At 51.4% G+C, this 23391-nt stretch overlaps 1 protein-coding gene across 1 annotated transcript in view; it reads right to left on the bottom strand.

Moving 5' to 3' along the window:
* Positions 1–4265: 4265 nt before the first annotated feature.
* Positions 4266–23391, bottom strand: part of LOC107120820 (solute carrier family 12 member 9-like) — a gene marked incomplete at both ends in the record, with an annotated part of 43437 nt that continues 24311 nt past the window's right edge. The window contains 3 exons of the mRNA XM_015423590.1: positions 4266–4390; positions 17000–17082; positions 19362–19519. Of these exons, the coding sequence (XP_015279076.1) occupies positions 4266–4390; positions 17000–17082; positions 19362–19519 (366 nt within the window). The remainder of the gene's footprint in view (positions 4391–16999; positions 17083–19361; positions 19520–23391) is intronic.

The following is a 23391-nucleotide window of genomic DNA, read 5'->3' as shown; positions in this document are numbered from 1 at the left end:
GGGGGTGTGGCCTTATGACACACTTCCGGTGATGTCAGGGGGTGTGGCCTTATGACACACTTCCGGTGATGTCAGGGGGTGTGGCATATGCTAATGAGTTATGCTAATAAGTTCCCCTAGCTCTTTTTCTACAAAACGACCCCTGCTCCCCAGCTTCAAACATCTCCTCAGAACACTTAAGCCACGAACCCGTTCAAGAGGTCCCCAAACACTTTTGAGCCTGCAGACTCCTTAGGAAATCTGACACAGGGTGTGGAAGCAACCACAAAATGGCTGCCACTGGAGGCGGAGCCAGCCGCAAAATGACTGCCAAAGGAAGTGGAGCCATCCACAAAATAGCTGCCGCACAAGGTGGAGCTAGCCATAAAATGGGTGCCATGGGAGGTGGAGCCATCCACAAAATGGCTGTCAAAAGAGGTGGAGCCAGCCACAAAATGGCTGCCAAAGGGGTGGAGCCAGCCACAAAATGTCTGCCGCAGGAGGCGGAGCCAGCCACAAAATGGCTGCCGCAGGAGGCGGAGCCAGCCACAAAATGTAAGGGAATGAGGCTATGCGCAAGTCTAACAGCAGCTCTTCAGCATGTCAGGGAAAAGCCCTGTTCTAACAGGGTACTTTTAAAAAATGAACCTATTATTAAAAAATTCTTTTCTCGCATACACACAGCTTACCTCCCGTCACACCGTGAAGATACTTGTGCGGGTGGTGGCAGCTGCTGCCAAAGCAACATTTTTAAAGATCTGCAGAGTCAATCAAATCTCCAGTGGCCAATCAGAAACTCTGCTGGGCACCCCCCCCTGCCCTTGGCCCCATCCAATTTCTAAAAGGTGTTGGGGAAAGTGTCGCCAGGCACCACAGTGCCCCCTGGTGCCATGTTGGGGACCCCCTGCTTTAGCAAAACCCTATTGTCCTTTTCCCAGTGTGAAACTAAGCCCCTGAAGGACGCCACCCCTGTCTCTTGATCCCAACATGAAGAACATCAGATTGTAAGGTTATCGGGGCAGGTTCCTGTCTCTCGGATGTTTTTCTGTAAAGCATTACGTACTCCGAGAAGGTACCCAATATTTCCAACAACATTTCTAACAGGGATAGTTGGTCCCCCCTTACATATACATAAAAAATCCCATAAGGCAGGGGTGACAAACTCATTTGTTATGAGGGCCGGATCTGACCTAAACGAGGCCTTGTTGGGCCGGGCCATGTGCGTCATGAAATGTAATGCCAGGCAGCGGAGATATAAACTTTATAAAGGACTCAAACACAAAGGTAGGGTTTTTTTTCAGGGCTCTTTTTGTGGAAAAAGCCCAGCAGGAACTCATTAGCATAATAGGCCACACCCAACAGCAGGAACTCATTAGCATATTGGGCCACACTCCTGACAGCACAGTTGATTAGCACATTAGGCCGCACCCCCATGTTACCAGAAGTGTGGTTATCCAGCCACACCCACCTTTTCCTTGTTATTCTATTTACCTTGTTTGTTGTCAAACACCAGGGCTTTTTTGTAGCAGGAACTCCTTTGCATGTTAGGCCACACACCCCTAATGTAGCCAATCCTAATGAGTTCCTGCTGTTGGGTGTGGCCTATTATGCTAATGAGTTCCTGCTGGGCGTGGTCAACTTGGGAGCCAGCCGGAACTCCATTCCTGGCCAAATATAGCCCTGGTTTTTTTAACTTAAAATAAAAACATGCTTAAAACATGCAATATTTTGTTTATTTAACAGTGCCTGATAACAGACACCCCTTGCTCTGAATTACCGCATCAAAATGTCTGTGCTGTTGCAGTCTTGAGTATGCTGTTCAGGTGTGTCTCTGTAAGCTGCAAACCTACGATGCAGCAGCAGCAGCAGCAGAACTTGAAGAAGAAGCAGAAGACAGCCAGTTCCACTGCGGGCCTGAGAGAAGCCCTCCGGGGGCCTCATCCGGCCCCCAGGCCGCATGTTTGACACCCCTGCTGTAAAGCATTACGTACTCTGAGAAGGTACCCAATATTTCTAACAACATTTCTAACAGGGATAGTTGGTCCTCCTGTAGCACTCTAAGGTCATATTTCACCAAGAGGGGGGGGATTTGCAGGACACTCCTTTACATATACCCCCCCCCCCCATAAGGTATGGGATAGGGAGACGGGAGACCAAGGGTGCAACCGGGCATAACAGCTGTGGGTTAGCACCAAAATATTTATTTACTCCATTTGTACTCCTGTGAGGTAGGTGAGGCTGAGAGAGTGTGACTGTGCCCAGGTCACTCAGCGAGCTTCTGTGGCACTTGGGTCTCCCAAATGCTCGTCCACACTGGCTCTCAACTGCCACGGGAGAACTGGTCCTCCCTATAACTTTTTTCTTTTAAACTTGCAAATGCCTGCACATCGGCAGATGTCACGAAAGACAAAGAGAAAGAAAGGCTCGCCAGTCCCTGTCGTGTAATTAATTAATGAACGAACACGCATAAAAGCCATGGATATTATACCACAGGATATCCCTGCTCCATTCAGCCCGGAGAACGCATCACGCTTTCGGCGTTCCAAAGTAATTCTCCTGCTTTATTCGGTCATCAACCTTACAACCACCTTGTAAGTTAGACCGGTACCATCATTATCTTCCAGATATTATAGATGGGGGTGGGGTAAGGGGAGAGCATATTGCTTAACGCCAGGAAGTGAATGCAACTTAGAGAACTGAACAGGGGGTGATGGGAGGGGCTGATCTCCCAAATTATAGCTCAATTTCTAAACCATTTTGTCATCCCAGTTTCTCTTGCTACCGTCTCCCATGCCACGAGATTTGTTAAATCAGAACGTCAGAAGAGCCCTGCTGGATCAGACCAGAGGTCCACCTAGTCCAGCATCCTGTCTCACACAGTGGCCAACCAGTTTCTCTGGAGGGCCAACAATAGGGCATAGAGGCCGAGGCCTTCATAGGAACATCAGAAGAGCCCTGCTATATCAGGTCAGTGGTCCATCTACTCCAGCATCCTGTCTCACACAGTGGCCAACCAGTTTCTCTGGAGGGCCAACAATAGGGCATAGAGGCCGAGGCCTTCATAGGAACATCAGAAGAGCCCTGCTATATCAGGTCAGTGGTCCATCTACTCCAGCATCCTGTCTCACACAGTGCCCAGCCAGTTCCTCTGGAGGGACCACAACAGGGCAGAGAGGCAGAGTACTTCATAAGGACATCACACAGTGGCCACCCAGTTCCTCTGGAGGGCCAACAATAGGGCATAGAGGCCGAGGCCTTCATAAGAACACAAAAAGAGCCCTGCTGGGTCAGACCAGTGGTCCATCTACTCCAGCATCCTGTCTCACACAGTGGCCAACCAGTTCCTCTGGAGGCCCAACAGCAGGGCATAGAGGCTGAGGCCTTCATAGGAACATCAGAAGAACCCTGCTATATCAGGTCAGTGGTCCATCTACTCCAGCATCCTGTCTCACACAGTGGCCAACCAGTTCCTCTGGAGGCCCAACAGCAGGGCATAGAGGCTGAGGCCTTCATAGGAACATCAGAAGAACCCTGCTATATCAGGTCAGTGGTCCATCTACTCCAGCATCCTGTCTCACACAGTGGCCAACCAGTTCCTCTGGAGGCCCAACAGCAGGGCATAGAGGCTGAGGCCTTCATAGGAACATCAGAAGAACCCTGCTATATCAGGTCAGTGGTCCATCTACTCCAGCATCCTGTCTCACACAGTGGCCAACCAGTTCCTCTGGAGGCCCAACAGCAGGGCATAGAGGCTGAGGCCTTCATAGGAACATCAGAAGAACCCTGCTATATCAGGTCAGTGGTCCATCTACTCCAGCATCCTGTCTCACACAGTGGCCAGCCAGTTCCTCTGGAGGGCCAGCAACAGGGCAGAGAGGCCGAGGCCTTCCCCTGATGTTACCTCCTACTGACTGATTGATTGCATTAGATTTCTCGGCCACTCAGGGCAGTTTACAACAGAATGATTCGATACCTTACAAAACCAATTAGAAGGATAAGAATTCAACATGAAACAAATTCAAACATAAATATTTGAAAACATTCTAAGAACAAGATGGCATATCTAGCATTCAGTTTTGGTCGAGGAGGGGGAGTCCTAGCACTGGGGCTCAGGGACTGATTGCCTCTGAACGTGGAGGTTCCCTTTAGTCCCCGTGGCTGGTAGCCACTGATGGACCAGTCCTCCATGCTCTTCCTTGGCCCACGTGGTGCAGGGCCCGTTCTCCTCTCAAAGAATCTGCTTCCCTGTTCCCCACCACTACCACACATCAGGGCACGCCACACACCTGAAGTTTGGAGCCGAGGCCCATTCCAGCGCCAGACAGGCCAAATCCACAGTGGCGTAGACCAAGAGGAAGAAGATGGTCACCACGGCAGCGATGGTGTTCAGCTTTCCTGAGAACAGCACCACCTGCGAGGGGGAGAGCGACAGAGACGGGGGCGGGTTACGAACAACCACGAAAGAGCTTTGAAACCCAGGAGACCGACTCAGGGGCTGCCTGCCTGCCGTTTGGTGGACATCGGGGCCTTGTAGCCCCGCCCCCTTGACCACGCCCACCATTCCTTTCTCCTTAACAGGCACTGTAAGATTTAATGACCAGAGAACAAGGTCAACACCAGGCAGCCCTGAGAAAGACAGGAGCGCTCCGTCTATGAACATCAGCTGCTTAATGTGGTAAGAAAACTTTGTGAAGCCAAGTTATATTAGAAATATTGTATAATTGTTAGATTCGTGAATCATGTCTTTTAACAGCCTCTCGTAGGACCAGCAACACACATCAATCTAAACATCAATGAAACCACAAAAGAAAGCTTTCCCCCTTTAGAAGACTTTCAAGCAAGGAGAAGCGAGCGTAGAATTCTAGAAACTCCTGCTGGGGTTTGACTTTGGTGGGGAAAAGGATGTAAATTGACCGGTCGTTATTATCCTGAATGAATCGATTATTATTGTTGATATTGCATGTAAGGAATATATACCTGATTTAGGATATTATAAATGGCACACAATGCACTTTATAGAACACATTGATTTATAAAAATAGATTTTTGCAGTGTATATACTTTTTGTTCGAAGCCTCCAGGTGGGGCCTGGGGAATCTCCCGCTTTCACAACTGATCGCTGGCTGACAGAGATCAGTTCCCCTGGAGAAAATGGCTGCTTAAAAGGGTGGACTCTATGGCGTCGTGCCATGCTGAGGCCCCTCCCCAAACCCCGCCCTCTCCTGGCTCCACCCCCAAAGTCTCCAGGTATTTTCCAACCCTGGTAACCCTAGAAGCAGCACAATTTCCTAAGGGTTTCTGTGCAAGTGTCTTTCCCTCAGCACAGAAATGCCTGCAGCCTCCCACCCTCTCCAAGAGCTTCCTTCCGGGGACGACACCTGGGTTATCGCACAGGCCTACGCCCCGGTGTTCCTCTTGAGACGTTACAGAAAGCCCTGGCAGAACAGGTCTCTATGGCAGAAGGAGGGGTCATAGCTTGCTGGAAGCTGCCTTGAAGAGGAGGAAGAAGAGGAAGAGGAGGAGGAAGAGGAGGAGATTAGATTTAGACCCCACCCTTCACTCGGAGTCTCAGAGCGGTTTACAATCTCTTTTCCTTTCCCCTCCCCACAAGAGACACCCTGGGAGGTAGGTGAGGCTGAGAGAGGTCTTTCGAGGACTGCCCATGAGAGAGGACTGTCCTTGATAAAAAGTAGAGACATCACCCTGCCAACAGAAGTCCGCATGGTCAAAGCAATGGTATTCCCAGTAGTCATGTATGGCTGCGAGAGTTGGACTATAAGGAAGGCCGAGCGCCGAAGAATAGATTCTTTTGAACTACGGTGCTGGAGAAGACTCTTGAGAGTCCCTTAGACTGCAAGGAGATCCAATCAGTCAATCCTAAAAGAAATCAACCCTGACTGTTCCCTGGAAGGCCAGATAATGAAACTGAAGCTCAAATACTTTGGCCACCAAATGAGAAGGGAGCACTCACTGGAGAAGACCCTGATGCTGGGAAAGATTGAAGGTCAAAGAAGACAGGGACGGCAAAGGATGAGATGGTGAGACAGTGTCATAGATGCAACGAACATGAAGTTGAGCAAACTTCAGAGGACGGCGGAAGACCGGAAGGCCTGGCATGATCTGGTCCATGGGGTCGCGAAGAGTCGGACTCGACTGTGCGACTGAACAACAACAACAACTTGAGAGAACAGCTCTGACCGAACTATGGCTCGCCCAAGGCCATCCAGCAGCTGCATGTGGAGGAGTGGGGAATCAAACCCAGATCTCCCAGATTAGACTGGGTTCTCCCACATCCTCCAGTGGAGCTAACACCAGAAAAGCAGGGCAAGGGATTGAACACAGCGCAGAAAGCCTCCAAACCCACAAACGAAAAGGGGTTCACAGCCGCTTTTTAAAACCTTTTAAAATATGCGCAGTTACAGAATCCTGGCTTCCCATTTAGTTCTTCACTCAAAGGAGAAAATATCGGGCTGGGAGGATCGGTGGAGTAACGCAAAAAAACAAAAGGGGGAAAAAAACAACAGTCCTCGTGGCATTTTAAAGGCCGACATATTTTCATCCTAGCGTTTACCTAAAAAAAAATTTCTCGGCCCTTTCAATCAGCCTTCATCAGGGACATGATTCTCCTTTCTCGTGTTCCGCCGCCGCAAAACCAAACACGCCTACCCCCCTCTGGAAGAATGCGTCTTCACCAACTCATGTATATTCAAAGCCTTCGATTCCCGCTCCCTCCAAATATTCGCACACGAACGGCGCATCTCCCCTGCATCGAATCGCACCGCCGATCCACACGCCTCGGCATGGTCTACTCTGAGAATGGCACTCTCCCGTCTGCATGCACATCATGCGCTCTGCCGGCAGTCTGTGGCCCTTCCCATGGGGACCACCCCCCACACAAACTCTTCCCTTCCACACACACACACCCCGCCGCCTCTTCGGTCGCTGCTGCTTCTTCACAGCACAGTCCGACCCGGTGTAATTGCTTGGGGTGGAGGGGGGAGCAGATTATTCAGACCCACTTAAGCAATTGGGGATTTTTAGCTGCTTGTGAGTTAATAGCGTGCGCCGAGCAGAGACCGTGCCTGGACCCTCTAATGGAGTCTCTCCCCTTCCCCCCTCCCTAGATGCTTGCCTTTGATTTATAATTCATTTAGCTGCTCGTCAAGGTAAAAGGAGCCATCGCTGAAAGGTACCGTGCCCCCTGCGCCAAGGGGGGGGCACGGAGACCGTGGGCAGGTGTATGTGGGGGGTGGGGAGGGGGTGGGGAGCAACAAGCCAAGCTAGGCGGCAGGCTCTTGATTGGCACTGTTCAGGGAAGCCTCCGCGGGCCGGCTGACGGGGACTCGGGCCGGTATTGACGGGCCTTTCGAATCGCCGCAGACGGCGGCAACGCAAGGTCCAGGTCCCATCGATGCCTTTCAAGTTGGGAGATGCGCTGGGGTGTGGGTGGGAAGACGACAACAAAGGCATGCAAGTTGACAGATTGGGAAAATCACAGACAAGAGAGCTGGGCTAAGCCGACATGTCTGCATCCTAGCATTTACTGAAAAGGCATCTCTCGGCCTTTCAATCAGCCTCCACTGCGGCCAACAGGCAGACCCCGCCACACCTCCCTTTGCATCCCCTCTGTGCTCGGAGACTTGCAAGAGGAACCGTCAGCTCCGGGATCGGGACCCGGGTGGCTTCTGTACCCCCGGGGCCAGTTTTCCAAAGGAGGCAGTTGGGCTGTTACGATTTGGCGCCACCACTGTAGATGGCCAGAGTGTGGGACTGCAGCAGGAGTCAAGCAGCACCTCTCTTATGTTCTTATGTTCTTAAGCAGCACAAGGTGGAAACTGGGCTCCATCTGGCCTTATGAAGCTTCTGAGTAGCTTGCCACTCAGGCACAGACTAAGGTCCCCACCTGCCTTTTTCCGGCTCACCCTGAGACTGCCAGCTTGGCTTTCTTTCTCTTGGGTCTGGCTACCATATATCCTTTGGAACCAAGTGGGTTGGCTAGATGTGGCAGGCAGAGGCAGGGGACGGGTTGCGCCCTGTGCCACGGAGAGGCTGAAAAAAGTACCAGCTTTCCTTAGGGCACCTACTGAGTTTGCACCTGTGTCGAGATTTGCACTGGGCACTGCCAACGTCCGATTCCCCCTTTTAGCCGGTTATGCTCTTGGGGCCCGCTAATGGGAGGGGTCCTGTCTCGAGGCAAGGGAGTCAGCCTGGATGGCGTTGTCCTTTTAAAACAGGATTCTATATTTTGCATTTTTCTTTCCCTGATTTTTTTGGGGGGCAGCAATCACTCTGTTCCGTGTGCCTTGGTGTTTAGTCATGCCGGCCACATGACCGCGGGAACGTCTTCGGACAGCGCTGGCTCTTCGGCTTTGAAACGGAGATGAGCACCGCAACCCTAGAGTCGGATTCGACTGGCTTTCGAGCAAGGGAACCTTTACCTTTACCTTAATCAGTCTGTAGTTACATATTCACTGCCCCCCATATATCCGTTTTCTTTGAGGCGGGGAAAGCGTTCCAGCCCCTCGCATGGGGTGATTCTGCATTGGCTTTTCCCTCCACTGTTTTAGCAAACCCACGTTGGAACAGAAATTCCCCTCTGCATTGCAAGCTACTTTCACTTCCTTGGATCCTCGGATTTTATGGTACCCTCTACACCGCATGCCGCTTTCGCTTTCTTTGATCATCGGGTTTTATGGCACCTTCTGTATAGGTTTATGGCCATTCAGGGGTGGCTTTGCAGTCAGTACGGCATTGCCCTGAGGTATTTGAATGTGGTTTTCAGCTGCACTCTTCCCTCCCAGTTGAGAAAAATATGGAGCAAATGCTAGATGCAGAATCGCCTGTGTCTAACAGAAGGAATGGAAAGAATTCCACCTTCACTCCCCAAGATTTATTTCATTTATACCCCCCTTTTCTTCACATAAGGAGCTGCGGTGGCTGAAGTGGTTAAGATGCTGAACTGCAGGCTGTGGAAGGTCGGTAGTTCAGCAGTTCGAGACCCAAGTGTGCCGCATGATGGAGTGAGCTCCCGTCTCTAGTTCCAGCTCCTGCCAACCTAGCAGTTCGAAAGCAAGAAATTGCAAGCGGATAAATAGGTACCACTTTGGTGGGAAGGTAACAGCGTTCCGTGTGCCTTGGTGTTTAGTCATGCCGGCCACATGACCACGGAAACGTCTTCAGACAGCGCTGGCTCTTCGGCTTGGAAACGGAGATGAGCACCGCAACCCTAGAGTTGGATTCAACCGGCTTTCGAGCAAGGGACCCTTTACCTTTACCTTTCTTCACAACGGGGACCCAAAATGGCTCATATTATCCTCACAACAGCCCTGTAAAGAAGGTTATGCTGAGAGTGTATAACTGGCTTAAGTTGACCCAGCAGGTTCCATGGCACAGCCAAGATCTGAACCTGGGTATCCCAGGTTCTGCGTTCCAACAACAACAACACAATGCTGCACAGTACGAAAGAAGAAAGGAGGAGTGGTTGATTCCTTAGTTATATAACACAAGCCCACTTGGAAGCCATACGTGCAGGGTTCTGGTGACGCGGTGGTGAAGACCGCACGCTCTGCCCATGCTCAGAGGCACTCCTGACGAGCAACACTCCCGACAGTCATCAGCTGAGCCTCTGTCCTGCAAGTAGATTTCAAGGCCGAGCCCGGAGAGCTCAAGCAGAAATTAAGTGCTGGACACGGCGTTCCGAGAAGTAATCGGGGGAAACTGCCGGAGGCATCGATGTCGAGCCTTTCCACGCCAGTCGAGCAATTCCCTGCCACTGGCAAAAGGTGCCGGCCTGGGGCTCCTGAGCCGCCCACCGGTCCCTCCTGCACCCTCGCAAGACAAACACACTGTGAGCCCAGCCGGGGAGCCGTCTCCTTTTGCTCCCCCTTGCTCTTCCGCGGAATGAGCAACTCCTCCGGCATCAGGAGCTGATTTTGATCCACGGCGGCTTCAATTGGGGCTGAAGCACCTAATGGCCCCCCCTCCCCCTCCCCTCGCGAGCGTGCCGCAGTGTTCCTTGCCGGCTAATGGGGCAATTTTTTTTGCATTACATATATTTGTCCAATTTGGCGGAGCGGCGTGCACGATTGAGAGAGCCGAGGGACGTCGGCTCCTGCAGATTAGCTGATGGGAGTCTCCGGGGTGCCTCGCCACAGATCCGTCTCCGAGGCAGAGAGGCGCATCTCGTTCTGATACATTCGCGGGCGGCGGCGGGCCGATTGTTTAATGCACCTGGGACGCCTCCAGCGGCGCTTGATACAGATGTCACGTCGGGCCTGGGCCTTCCAGGCGGCTCCCGCCGCTTTCCAGGCCTGTACAAAAGTAACAGACGCAACACCTGTCCGGAGCTCTAGCGTGGTCCTAACTTGCTCTAGAGTGGGGAGGGGTCACGGGGCAGTCATGCGCTCTACTTGGGGCTGCCCTTGAAGAGCGTTCGGCGGCTGCAGCTACTGCAGAATGCTGCGTTTAGATTGCCGGGCCGGGGTCAGCTATTGGGAGCATGTGACCCTACTACTACAGTGGGATGGACTGCATTTTTAAAAGGCTTAAAAGTGCTGTAAAACAAGGTAGAGGACTGTGGAGGGTTAATTCTTCACAGAGCCAGGGAGCCTTGGGTGACAGGCTGCTCCCAAGCAATCTGATTAGGGGTCATTTCCTGCAGGAGCGCACAGGAGCAGAGCTCCGGCAGTAAAGGGCTCAGGGGGCGGGGACATGCAACAAGCCCCACCCCCCTGCTCCCAGCAGCCCTCAGTCAGAGCAAGAAGCAGCCAGGTAAGTTGCAGAGCCCCCCTCCCAGATTGCAATCCAAAACAGTCCAGCGGCACTTTTAAGCCCAAGGTATATTCAGGAACAAGCTCTCCCTCCTCTGCAAGGACAGATCTGCATGTTCCCAATAGCTAGCAATCCAAAACAGTCCAGAGGCGCCTGAGCGGTGGGTGTTGCCTTCTTCTGACACACTTCCGGTGATGTCAGGGGGTGTGGCATATGCAAATAAGTTATGAGCTATGCTAATGAGCTCCTGCACCTCTTTTTCTACGAAATGACCCCTGAATCTAGAGAGAGACATCTGGATGCTGAGGAGAATTCAGTCTGATTTCAGCCCTAGCTGAGAAGAGTCAAGTACTGACACTTTCGGAATTTAGCCCTGACTGAGAGCAGTTTAACACAGACTGGAGAATTGGGGAACGTTGACAATGACAAGTGTGTAGTTAGACAGTCTCTCTCATTTGGGCCAAATGAATGGGATAGATCTTCTAGTGAGAGGAGAATTTCCCTACCTGGTCAAACAGGGAGTTAGCTCTGAAGAGTGTAAAGATCCCTGGCCTGGTGTGGTTAGAAACTGCCTTTAGAGACCTTAGGAGTCAGTTAAAAACTCAAGGCGAGTGCTAGTGTTTCAAGAGAAGTGTGGGTACTGGAGTGTACCAGCCTTCTGGAGACCAAAAGAGTCAGAGAACACTCAAAGAAATGTACTGGAGTGTTTGGAAAACACTGGAACAAAAGCCTCTCAACGTAAAGATTTAAGTCACCGTGAAAAAGCTTAAGAAACTCTCATCAGCCTGAAACATAAGAACTAAAGTCTGTGCATGTACTGATTTTACCTCAGTTATCTATATTGTGTTACTTCAGGAATTTTACCCCTGATTTCACTAGACCTTTTCCCACCACATTGAATAAAATGTTTCGTTTTCTTGAGAGCCATTTCAGTTGTATAAGTTAAATTCCTTCCCTCAGCTTCCTGGGCTCAGCAGACAGCCAAAATATTATACTGCGAACAGCGTTCCCTCTAAGCTGAGTGAGGGTGAGCTAGCTCACAGTTTTTTAGCCTCCGGCTCACACATTTTTGTTTTGACTCAGGAAGGATGGCTCCAGAGCAAACTAACTTATGCAGCAGCCAAATCACTTGCTCACAACGTTAATGCCAGTAGCTCACAAAGTAGAATTTTTGCGCACAATTTTTGCTTAGTTGGGAGCATTGACTGTGACAGGGTGGGACAGCCAGAGTTCTCCAGGAAAGAAGAAAACAGAAAACGAGGGCTGCTCAGTCACAAAAGGGAAAGGAAAATGGAAGGAAATTCTTGCCTCTGAGGGAGGGGAAGTGGACAGGGGTATCACATACAGCAATTACACTGGCTTCCTATTTGCTCCTGAGCTCAGTTCAAGGTTTGACCTTGAAAGCCCTTCATGGCTTCGGAGTGGGGTATCTGAAGGATGGCCTTCTCCCATATGTTCCTGCCCAGGAAGTAAGATCACAGGGAGAGGCCCTCCTGTCTCACCAATCAAAGAAGCTTGTTCGGTGGGCAAACGGGAGAGGGCTTTTTGGTGGCAGCCCCACGATTCTGGACCAACCTCCCCAGCAGTGTTCCCTCTAAGCTGAGTTAGTGTGAGCTAGCTCACAGTTTTTTTAGCCTCTGGCTCACACATTTTTGTCTTAGCTCAGGGAGGATGGCTCCAGAGCAAACTAATTTATGCAGCAGCCAAGTCGCTCGCTCAGAACTTTAATGCCAGGAACTCACAAAGGAGACTTTTTGCTCACAAGACTCCACAGCTTAGAGGGAACATTGCTCCCCAGGGCGGTGCATTTCGCCCCCTCACTTTCAACCTTCAGGAGGCAGCCGAAGACGCTTTTATTTAGGACTGCATGTGACTAATTTAGTTTTGATTGAGCGGTGGTCCTAATTGAAGATTTTAAATCATGGTCTCCTGCGTTTGTTTGTTTTTTCAAATAATTGCCTTCTTTGCATTGTAAGCCATCCTGGAGTCCCAAAGGTAGAAAGGGGGCTAATATGCGTTTAAAATCAATCAGTACCGAGGCCCACCAAGCCCAACATGGCCTGCTCCGAGGAGCAGTGGCTCTCCCACATCTCATGTGGAGGTCTTCCCTAGCCCCGACAGTGGATATGTGGCAGACTGAACAAGGAACCTTCTGCATAGAACCATAAAGTTGGAAGGGACCTCCAGGGTCACCTAGTCCAACCCACTGCATAAGGCTGGAAATTCACAAATACCTCCCCCTCCACACCCTCAGTGATCGCTGTTCCATGCCCAGAAGATGACAAAAAACCCTGTTATAGCTGTTGTTATAAACCATTGAGGAAGACTACTGATGTTAAATGTTAACTATGTTAAATTTTTGTTTTAAAAAGCAATAGAAATGTTAATTACAAAACAAAAACAAATGCCAGTTTGGTGTAGTGGTTAAGTGCGCGGACTCTATTCTGGGAGAACCGGGTTTGATTCCCCAATCCTCCACTTGCACCTGCTGATGTGACCTTGGGTTAGTCACAAGCTCTGGCACAGCTGTCCTTGAAAAAGAGCAGTTTGTGTCAGAGCTCTCTCAGCCCCACCCACCTCACAGGGTGCCTGTTGTGGGGAGGGGAAGGGAGAGGAGTTTGTAAGCCGCTCTGAGGATTGAACCTGGGACCTTCTTGCATACCAGGCAAGTGCTTTCACCACTGAGCCACAGTCCCTCCCCCAAATACACATGAAAATTCCAATGGCTTTCACGATGCACCGTGTTTTCTCGCTGTGCGGCTGACGAGCTCTCTCTTGCTCAAGGAAGCCGACGAGGGAGTGAAGAGAAATCAAAGCCCAAGTCTTTGCATTCACATGCCTGAGCCCTGAATTAGACCATCAGGCGCCCATCGAGGTCAGTATTTCCTACTCAGGCTGGCAGCAGCTCTCCAGGGTCTCAGGCCCTTTTGCCTCACCTACCACCTGGTCCTTTTAATTGGAGATTGAACCTGGGACCTTCTGCATGTCAAGCAAAGGCTCTGCCACTGGGCCATAGCCCCTCTTGACAGCTTTCCAGGGTCTCAGGCTGAGGTCTGTCACATCACTTCCTGCCTGGTCCTTTTAACTGGAGATGCCGGGGATCGAACCTGGGACCTCCTGCAGGCCAAGCAGATGGTCTCCCACTGAACTACGGCCTTTCACCTCACCAGATTTGTTGATCTGGCTTCTGCTTTGGGCCACAGAAGCAAGCGTGCGCCAAAGGCAAACATTAGGGGCCTCCAATCTCCCCCCTCCAAGCGGCAACTGATGATCGCCTACCCCCTCCCCACCTCTCCGGCTATTCATCTTCTCACACACCGATTTCCCATCTTCCTCATCTAATGCATTTATTCATTTATGTGTTGGTTTGGGTTTTTTTTAGAAAAAAAATATTCCAGACTGCGTAGAGAGAATGAGGCCCTCAAGGCAGCTTACGACAAACATAAAACGTAGAAATCAAGACATTAAACAACACTCCAACAAAACCCCAGTCGCCTTCTTAAATATAACAGCAATATTAAAACAGCAGACGTAATTAAACATTTTAAAACGTGGCTGGAAAAATTTCAGACTTAAAAAACCAAATTATGTCGGAATGCCTCCCCAAAGACCTCTGCGGACTCCGGACTTCAATCTATCGAGTGCATTTTTACCCTTCCGTTTTTCAGAGAGCTCACGGTTTCCCACCCCCTTTATCCTCACAACAACCCCAGAAGGTAGTGACTGGCCCAAGGCTGCCCAGAGAGCTTCCACGGCAGACCAGGAGATTCGAACCCAGACCTTTCAAATCCTAGTTTGGATACTGTAACCTCTAAAACCCGGAGTCCCCAACCTTTTTGAGTCTGTGGGCACCTGTGGAATTCTGACATGGCATTGTGGGCGCAGCCACAAAATGGCTACTACATAATGGCTGCAGCCAGGGGTGGAGCTGGCCACAAAATGGCTGCCGCAGCTTAACTTCAGTCACACAGTGAAAACCCTTTGGCCGTGGTGGCCAAAGCAAGATTGTTAAAGATATGCAGGGCCAATGAAATGGCCAATGGCCAACCACAAAGCTCGCTGGGCAAAAGCTTTCTAAAAAACACCCTCCAGGTATCAGTTGGGGACGCCTGCCCTAAACTACACTGGGTTCCGGTCACTTCTCTGTTTAGCACTCAGCCCAGCCAGAATTAGTCAAGCCTTTTGAACTCGGGCTGGGTTTCTTAAAAATCTCTTCTAGAGCTTTCCCTTTGCCCCCCATTTCTGAGGCAGGCAAGTATGCTAAAGTGCCGTTCAATGTTCCCTCTAAGCTGTGGAGTCTTGTGAGCAAAAATTCTACTTTGTGAGCTGCTGGCATGAAGGTTGTGAGCGAACGATTGGGCCGCTGCATAAATGAGTTTGCTCTGGAGCCCTCCTTCCTGAGCTAAGGCAAAAGTGTGTCAGCCGGAGGCTAAAAAACTGTGAGCTAGCTCACACTCACTCAGCTTAGAGGGAACACTGGTGCCGTTACAAAGAGCCTCTTCCAAGCCACCTGGTGCAAAGAGAGATCAATTTTTTTTGCACCTTCCACCAGATGGCACTCCCGTTCAGGGGGCAGAGAGGCACATGCATTCACTTTGAGGGCTCCTAGATGCATCTGGTCTGTTGGTGGCGGCGGCTTCCCTCCCAGAGCCCCAACACTTTACAACTCCCGCGGGTGTCTCACGACAATCGGGACGAGGAACAGGGGCCTTCTGGCCAGCCCTGCTGTGCTTTAAAAGGATAAGAGGAAGTCCTTCTTCACACAAAGAGTGATTAACACTTGGAATTCACTGCCACAGGAAGTGGTGGCGGCTACAAGCATGGACGGCTTCAAAAGGGAATTAGATAAGCATCTGGAGCAGAGGTCCATCAGTGGCTATTAGCCACAAGGTATAGATAGGGACTCTGGGGCAAGTGATGCTCTGTCATCTTGGTGCTTGGGGGGGTCAACAGTGGGAGGGCTTCTAGTGTCCTGGCCCCACTGGTGGACCTCCTGATGGCACTGGTATTTCTGGCCACTGTGTGATACAGAGTGTTGGACTGGATGGGCCTTTGGCCTGATCCAACATTGGCATCTCTTATGTTCTTATGTTCTTATGTTTATGGCAAAACACAAGAGAGAGGAGGTTTCAATGGCTGGGGTGCCCTCCCAGGTATCAGTATAACCCCCCCACACACACACACACAGAACACACCGGCTGCCTGTTTCTGGGACAGGCGAGGACCTTTGCCTGGTCAACAATTAGATTCAGGCTTTGTCCATATGACCTTTAATGTGGTACCCCTGAGGGCCTGCCAACACCCTTCCTGGTTCCCACCAAGTGTTTGTAGAAAGTGTGGGGGCACTTGCCCAACAGAATAAGAAGAGGAAGAAGAAGAAGAGGAAGAAGAAGAGGAGGAGGAAGAGGAGGAAGAGGAAGAAGAGGAGGAGGAGGAGGAGGAGATTGGATTTATACCCTGCTCTTCACTCGGAGTCTCAAAGCATCTTACAATCTCCTTTCCCTCCCCCTCTCAACAACAGACACCCGGTGAGGTAGGTGGGGCTGAGAGAGCTCTGAGAGAACTGCCCTTTCAAGGACAGCTCTGACAGAACTATGGCTTGCTCAAGGTCATCCAGCAGCTGCAAGTGGAGGAGCGGAGAATCAAACCCGGTTCTCCCAGTCCACGCACTCAACCACCACACCAAACTGGCTCTCAGGGGGACCCCTGCTCTAGGTGCTTTTTGTTGTCGTGGTTAGCAGCGCAGACTCTAATCTGGGAGAACCGGGTTTGATTCCCCACGCCTCCACATGCAGCTGCGGGTGTGACTTTGGGTCAGTCACAAGTTCTCTGAGAGTTCTTCTCTCAGGACCAGTCCTCGAAAGAGCTCTCTCAGCCCCACCGACCTCACAGGGTGTCTGTTGTGGGGAGGGGAAGGGAGAGGAGTTTGTAAGCCGCTCTGAGACTCCTTTGGGTCGTGAAGGGCGGGGGTTATCAATCCAAATCTCTTCTTCTTCTCTTCTAAACGGCCCCACTTTCTTTTCTGCTCTTCAGCCACTTGCAAAACCAGGCTCAACCATTTCCTTCCAAACTTCTGGATTATTCTGCTGGGACTCAGACCTCCGGAATGCTGGGCCCTCTCAGCTGTCCACGCCACAGTACTGACGGGGACACAGATACACACCCCACCAAAAACGCTGGGCATTGAACGTTAACAATAGGAGAAGCCCCGACCAATCAGCGTGGCCCCCGCGGACTGCCCCTCACTCACCTGCACCAGCAGCCAGGAGAACACCACGGCCACCCACGGGTTTCCAGCAGAGGACGTCCGCTTCGCCGGGACTAGAACTTTGCCTTTGTAGGGAGAATGGGATAGTGGTGGTGGAGAGAAAAGAGGGTGTGTAAGAGCAGAATTTCCTTTAAGGAGATGTTTCCCAAACTACACGAGGAGGGGTCATAAGAACATAAGAGAAGCCATGTTGGATCAGGCCAGTGGCCCATCCAGTCCAACATTCTGTGGGTGATTCCAGACTAGTACAAATATTTATTAAGGTGTACACAAGTTAAGTGGAGCTGCGGTGGCTCAAGTGGTTAAGACGCTGAACTGCAGGCTGTGGAAGGTCAGTAGTTCAGCGGTTCAAGACCTGGGTGCCGCAAGACAGGGTGAGCTCCTGTCTCTAGTTCCAGCTCCTGCCAACCTAGCAGTTTGAAAGCAAGAAATTGCAAGTAGATAAATAGGTACCGCTTCGGTGGGAAGGTAACAGCGTTCCGTGCGCCTTGGTGTTTAGTCATGCCGGCCACATGACCACGGAAACGTCTTCGGACAGCGCTGGCTCTTTGGCTTTGAAACGGAGATGAGCACCGCAACCCTAGAGTCGGGTTCGACTGGCTTTCGAGCAAGGGAACCTTTACCTTTACACAAGTTAAAACTTTCCTGATTAAAAATTACTTTGTCTAAGATCAGACTATAAAAGCTTATCCTCTGTACATACATATGATGGGTAGATACTTTACAACTGAAGACCAAATGCGTTTCAGCCCCTAAGGGCCTTCCTCAGTGGTCACTATTATCTATATATTCTGTCGCAGAGGGTCTGTCGCAGCTAAGCTATGCAGGAGAAAATGCATTTCCAACCTGCTTCCTGGGCTAGAAGAACCCTGGACTCCCGGCCTGCCGCTTCTCGCAAAAAAACGACTGAGCTGGCATGCCAGACGCAAAAGTGCTCGGTGGGGCAGCCCTCACAGACAAGGAAGAGGGACAGTAAAATATTTCTCCTCTGGCAGGATGAACACAGGTGGCGACAAAAGCCAAGCGTGTTCTCGTTGGTCGTCCCCCAGTCGCCTGGAGACGAGGACTCCCAGCGCTTCCAAGAGGTCTGTCTCTCCGCTCGGGAACCGAGCCCCGTCAGCACCTGCCAAGTGACGGCGCGGGCGACCCGGGAGCTTCCAACAGAATGCTACGCCGCCCGGGCAGACTGCCAGCGAGAGAGAGGACTTCGGAAGGACAGCCAAGCTGGAGCGGGGAAAGCCACCGGAGAGAGACTCGGACGGGGAGCCAAGTCGGACGGGAGGAAGGGGACGCAGAGGACGGAGGCGAGGAGCCGGAGACCTACTTCTGGCGCTCCCGGCTAGGAAGTTCTCGCTCTGGGGGGTACTGAACGTGTCCCTGGAGTCTCCCAAAGCAGTTTGCATTGCAGGGATATTGCATGCGAGTGTGCCCAACTGTTAATTAAAGGTAAAGGTAAAGGTTCCCTTGCTCGAAAGCCAGTCGAGCCAAAGAGTGATTAACACTTGGAATTCACTGCCACAGGAAGTGGTGGCGGCTACAAGCATGGACGGCTTCAAAAGGGAATTAGATAGGCATATGGAGCAGAGGTCCATCAGTGGCTATTAGCCACAAGGTATAGATAGGGGCGCTGGGGCAAGGGATGCTCTGTCTTCTTGGTGCTTGGGGAGGCCAACAGTGGGAGGGCTTCTAATGTCCTGGCCCCACTGGTGGACCTCCTGATGGCACTGGTATTTCTGGCCACTGTGTGATACAGAGTGTTGGACTGGATGGGCCTTTGGCCTGATCCAATATTGGCGTCTCTTATGTTCTTATGAGTCCAGCTCTAGGGTTGCGGTGCTCATCTCCGTTTCAAAGCCAAAGAGCCAGCGCTGTCCAAAGCCGTTTCCGTGGTCATGTGGCCGGCATGACTAAACACCGAGGCGCACGGAACGCTGTGACCTTCCCACCGAAGCGGTACCTATTTATTGCTTTCGATACTGCTGGGTTGGCAGGAGCTGGAACTAGAGACGGGCGCTCACTCCGTCATGCGGCACACTCGGGTCTCGAACTGCTGAACTACCGGCCTTCCACAGCCTGCAGCTCAGCGTCTTAACCACTTGAGCCACCGCAGCTCCTTTTAATTGTGTTAATTACACAACTGTTAATTGCAGGCCTGTTAACTGAGACACCCAAGTCTAGAGACCTGCTGGGCAGGCGGAGGTATTTGTGTGGCGCCAGAAAGGAGTCAACTTCCTAGCTGGTTCCTGAGCCACCCTTCCTTAGAGAAGACTGTCGGTCCCCCACAAGAGGCATTCCTCAGCTTCTCTGGGCAGGGGTGCAACGGGCCCCGCCTCAGGTTACTCACCAAAGAGATCGTCCTTGGCCAAGGCGTACAGGATCCGGGAGGCACCGATGAGGTTACTCATGGCGGCCGAGAGGGTGGAGCAGTAGACGCCGATGGTGACCAAGGGCGACCAGATGTTGATGTCCTTCAGGAAGCCGTAGTCCCGCTGGAGGAGGCGCCTGGGGGGGAGAACGAGAGGGCACAGAGGACCAGGAGGTTAGGAAGGAAGGAAGGAGCACCAGGAAGCGCAACGGAGGCTACACGGAGAGGGGCACGGCAAGCTCCGAAAATCAGGGACCTCCGAAAATCAGGGACGAAGGGAAAGTTTGGCAGGAGATAGTCTGTTGCTGCATGGTATCCAAAGAAGTGAGCGGCGACTCACGAAAGTGTTGGAGGTTGCAGATGCAGTGTCCCCTGTCTCAGACCTCCAAACTGAGTGGCAAGAGAGACTAAATAGCTAGATCGCCACGCTGACCTTTCTTCCTGTCTCTACTCTTCTGCCACTGTCCCCTTTGGAATGCAGACTGTGCTCTTGGGGACCCATTTCCCCTTCCTTCCATTCTCTCACTCACATGCAGATGAAGACGAGCTCTCTCCCTGCACACACCAAGAGAGGGACATGCGGTCCTCTCCTGGCACCATGAGGCAGATGGGCCTCTCGTCATCTGCTTCCATCCTTCAGCTAGTAAGTTAGTACTCTATCACGTCCCTACTCTGTCCTATCCAAAGTGTGTTTCTCAAATAAAGAGAGGAGTATTTCTCTTCTAAGCTTGCCAGGTGGCTCTGTGTAGCTTTGTAAGCTGAGTAACCTGGTAAAGTGACACTCCTGCGTTTGTAGCTTTATTTAAGCACTCTGCCAACCAACGGTGACTGGACGAACCCCACCAGTTAACCTCAACAGAAAGCTCATACCCTACCACGTATTTTGTTAAGCCTTTGGTGTAGTGGTTAAGTGTGCGGACTCTAATCTGGGAGAACCGGGTTTGATTCCCCACTCCTCCACTTGCACCTGGCTGGATGACCTTGGGCAAGCCGTAGCTCTGATAAGAGCTGTTCTTGAAAAAAGAGCAGTTTCTGTCAAGAGCTCTCTCAGCCCCACCTCCCTCACAGGGTGCCTGTTGTGGGGAGGGGAAGGGAAAAGGAGTTTGTGAGCCGCTCTGAGACACCTTTGGGTAGTGAAAGGTGGGGTATAAATCCAATCTCTTCTTCTTCTTCTTCTTCTCTCAGAGCTCTCTCAGCCCCACCTTCCTCACAGGGTGTCTGTTGTGGGGAGGGGAAGGGAAAGGAGTCTGTAAGCCGTTCTGAGACACCTTTGGGTAGTGAAGGGCGGGGTATAAATCCAATCTCTTCTTCTTCTTCTTTTACCTCACCGGGTGTCTGTTGTGGGGAGGGGAAGGGAGAGGAGTTTGTAGGCCACTCTGAGACTCATTTGGGTAGTGAAGGGCGGGGTATAAATCCAATCTCTTCCTCCTCTTCTTCTTTAAGGTGCTACTGGACTCTTGCTCTTTTCTACTGCTACAGACAAACATGGCGGCCCATCTTGATCTAGCTGTGAGCAACAACACACTACACTGGTTACCCATCTGGTTCTGGGCACTAGGGATGCCAGCCTCCAGGTGGGACCTGGAGATCCCCTGGAATTACAGCTCATGTCCGAATGACAGAGGTCGGTTCCCCTGGAGAAAACGGATGCTTTGGAGGATGGACTCTAGGGCAGGGGAGTTGAACTCGTTTGTTATGAGGGCCGGATCTGACCTAAATGAGACCTTGTTGGGCCGGGCCACGTGTGTCACAAAATGTAATGCCGGGTTGCGGAGTTATAAACTTTATAAAGGACATGAACACAAAGGGTGTTTTGTTTTTTTTACTTAAAATAAAAACATGCTTAAAACATCGGCACTCTTGCGATATTTTGTTTATTTAACGGTGTCTGATCACGGACACCTCTTGCTCTGAATGATTGCATCAAAATGTCTGTGCCATTGCAATCTTGAGTGTGCTGTTCAGGTGTGTCTCTGTAAAGCTGCAAACCTACGATGACGCAGAAGCAGCAGAAGTGGAAGAAGAAGCATAAGACAGCCAGTTCCACTGCGGGCCTGATAGAAGCCCTCCGGGGGCCTGATCCGCCCCCCGGGCCGCATGTTTGACACCCCTGCTCTAGGGCATGGTGCCCCACTCAGGTCCCCAGACTCCATCCCCAAATCTCCAGGAGTTTCCGATCCTGGATCTGGAAACCCTAAACCCCCACCCCCATCCCCTGCCGGTGGAATGGGGGGACCTGGCAGTGGTGACCCTACCGGGCATCATTTCAAAGTCCTGGTTCGTACCTGTAAGGCGATAAATGGCATGGGGTCAAGGAGGGCTTCCAATGTCCTGGCCCCACTGGTGGACCTCCTGATGGCACTGGTATTTCTGGCCATTGTGTGCCAGATGGTGCTGGATGGGCCATCAGCCTGATCCAACATTGGCATCTCTTATGTTCTTATGTACCATAAAGACGGCTTCCTTCCATGCTATCCATCCTGACAGGTAAGATCTGCCTCTCAAATCTTAATCTCTGAGAAGCGAGCTAGGTGGTAACGACAGGTGGTAAAACTACAGGTTTCAGGCGGAGGCTGGACGACCATCTTTCAGGTATGTTGTAGGGCTATCTTTCGGCTATGCTCCTGCAGAGTGCAAGGGGTTGGACTAGATGACCTGCAAGGTCCCTTCCAACTCTAACGTTCTATGATTCTATAAAGGTATTTTCTGTATTTGATGAGCTGGGGGGCGGGTGTAGAGGGCAATGCTCCCTCTAAGCTCTGGAGTCTCGTGAGCAAAAAATCTATTTCGTGAGCTCCAGGCATGAAAATTGTGAGCGAGCGATGTGGCTACTGCACAAATTAGTTTCCTCTGGAGCCATCCCTCCTGAGCTAAGACAAAAACGTGTGAGTTGGAGGCTTAAAAGCTGTGAACTAGCTCACACTCACTCAGCTTAGAGGGAACGCTGGTTGGGGGCAACACTCCCCCTAAGCTGTGGAGTCTTGTGAGCAAAAATTCTACTTTGCGAGCTCCTGGCATTCAAGTGGTGAGCGAGCGACTGGGCTGCTGCATCAATTAGTTTGCTCTGGAGCCGCCCTTCCTGAGCGGAGACAAAAAGGTGTGAGCTGGAGGCTAAAAAAACTGTGAGCTAGCTCACACTAACTCAGCTTAGAGGGAACACTGGTTGGGGGGCAGAGGGAATGACCGACACACTCCATGGCACGGACACGGTCGATCTGTCTCAAAAGTTAAGTGCCCCCCCCCCTTACAAGGCAGCGACTGATGGAACTTCACGCTGGCCAAAATTCAATAAGGGGCGGGGACGACAACGACACACACACAGAACTTTCACGAACATTATTAAAGTATACAAATGGCCGGGCCTTAATTAGATTTTAACAAGAGGCACCAAACGGGTGGGCGATAAATTAGCACGGACTATCAACGCCACTGTCTTTCAGCAATTAATATCCAATTACCTCTCCAAATTGATCGCCTGGCTAATCAGCGTGACCGAGGGGGTGGGTGTGCACAGGCCCAGTGGAGGGGTTCCTCCCTTTGATGTACTCCCCCCCCACACACACACTTAGCTTTGAGGGAGTCCCTCAGATATGATGATTTAGGGAGTGGATGCATGTATCATTCCGGCACATGGGAGTGGCGTATTTCCCAGGCATCACCACCACCACAGCACAGAGGAGCTAAGGAAGGTCAGAAGAAGAAAAGAGGAGATTGGGTTTATACCCCGCCCTTCACTAACCGAAGGAGTCTCAGAGTGGCTCACAATCTCCTTTCCCTTCCCCTCCCCACAACAGACACCCTGTGAGGTAAAAGAAGAAGAGAAGATTGGATGTATACCCCGCCCTTCACTACCCAAAGGAATCTCAGAGCAGCTTACAAACTCCTTTGTGAGGTAAAAGAAGAAGAGATTGGATGTATACCCCGCCCTTCACTACCCAAAGGAATCTCAGAGCAGCTTACAAACTCCTTTCCCTTCCCCTCCCCACAACAGACACCCTGTGAGGTAAAA

The sequence above is a fragment of the Gekko japonicus genome, unplaced genomic scaffold, assembly GCF_001447785.1.
Source record: "Gekko japonicus isolate JY-2015 unplaced genomic scaffold, Gekko_japonicus_V1.1 scaffold4238, whole genome shotgun sequence".
Classification (NCBI taxonomy): domain Eukaryota; kingdom Metazoa; phylum Chordata; class Lepidosauria; order Squamata; family Gekkonidae; genus Gekko; species Gekko japonicus.
Note: the sequence above shows the minus strand (reverse complement) of the source record. Positions and strands in the feature narration are given on the sequence as shown.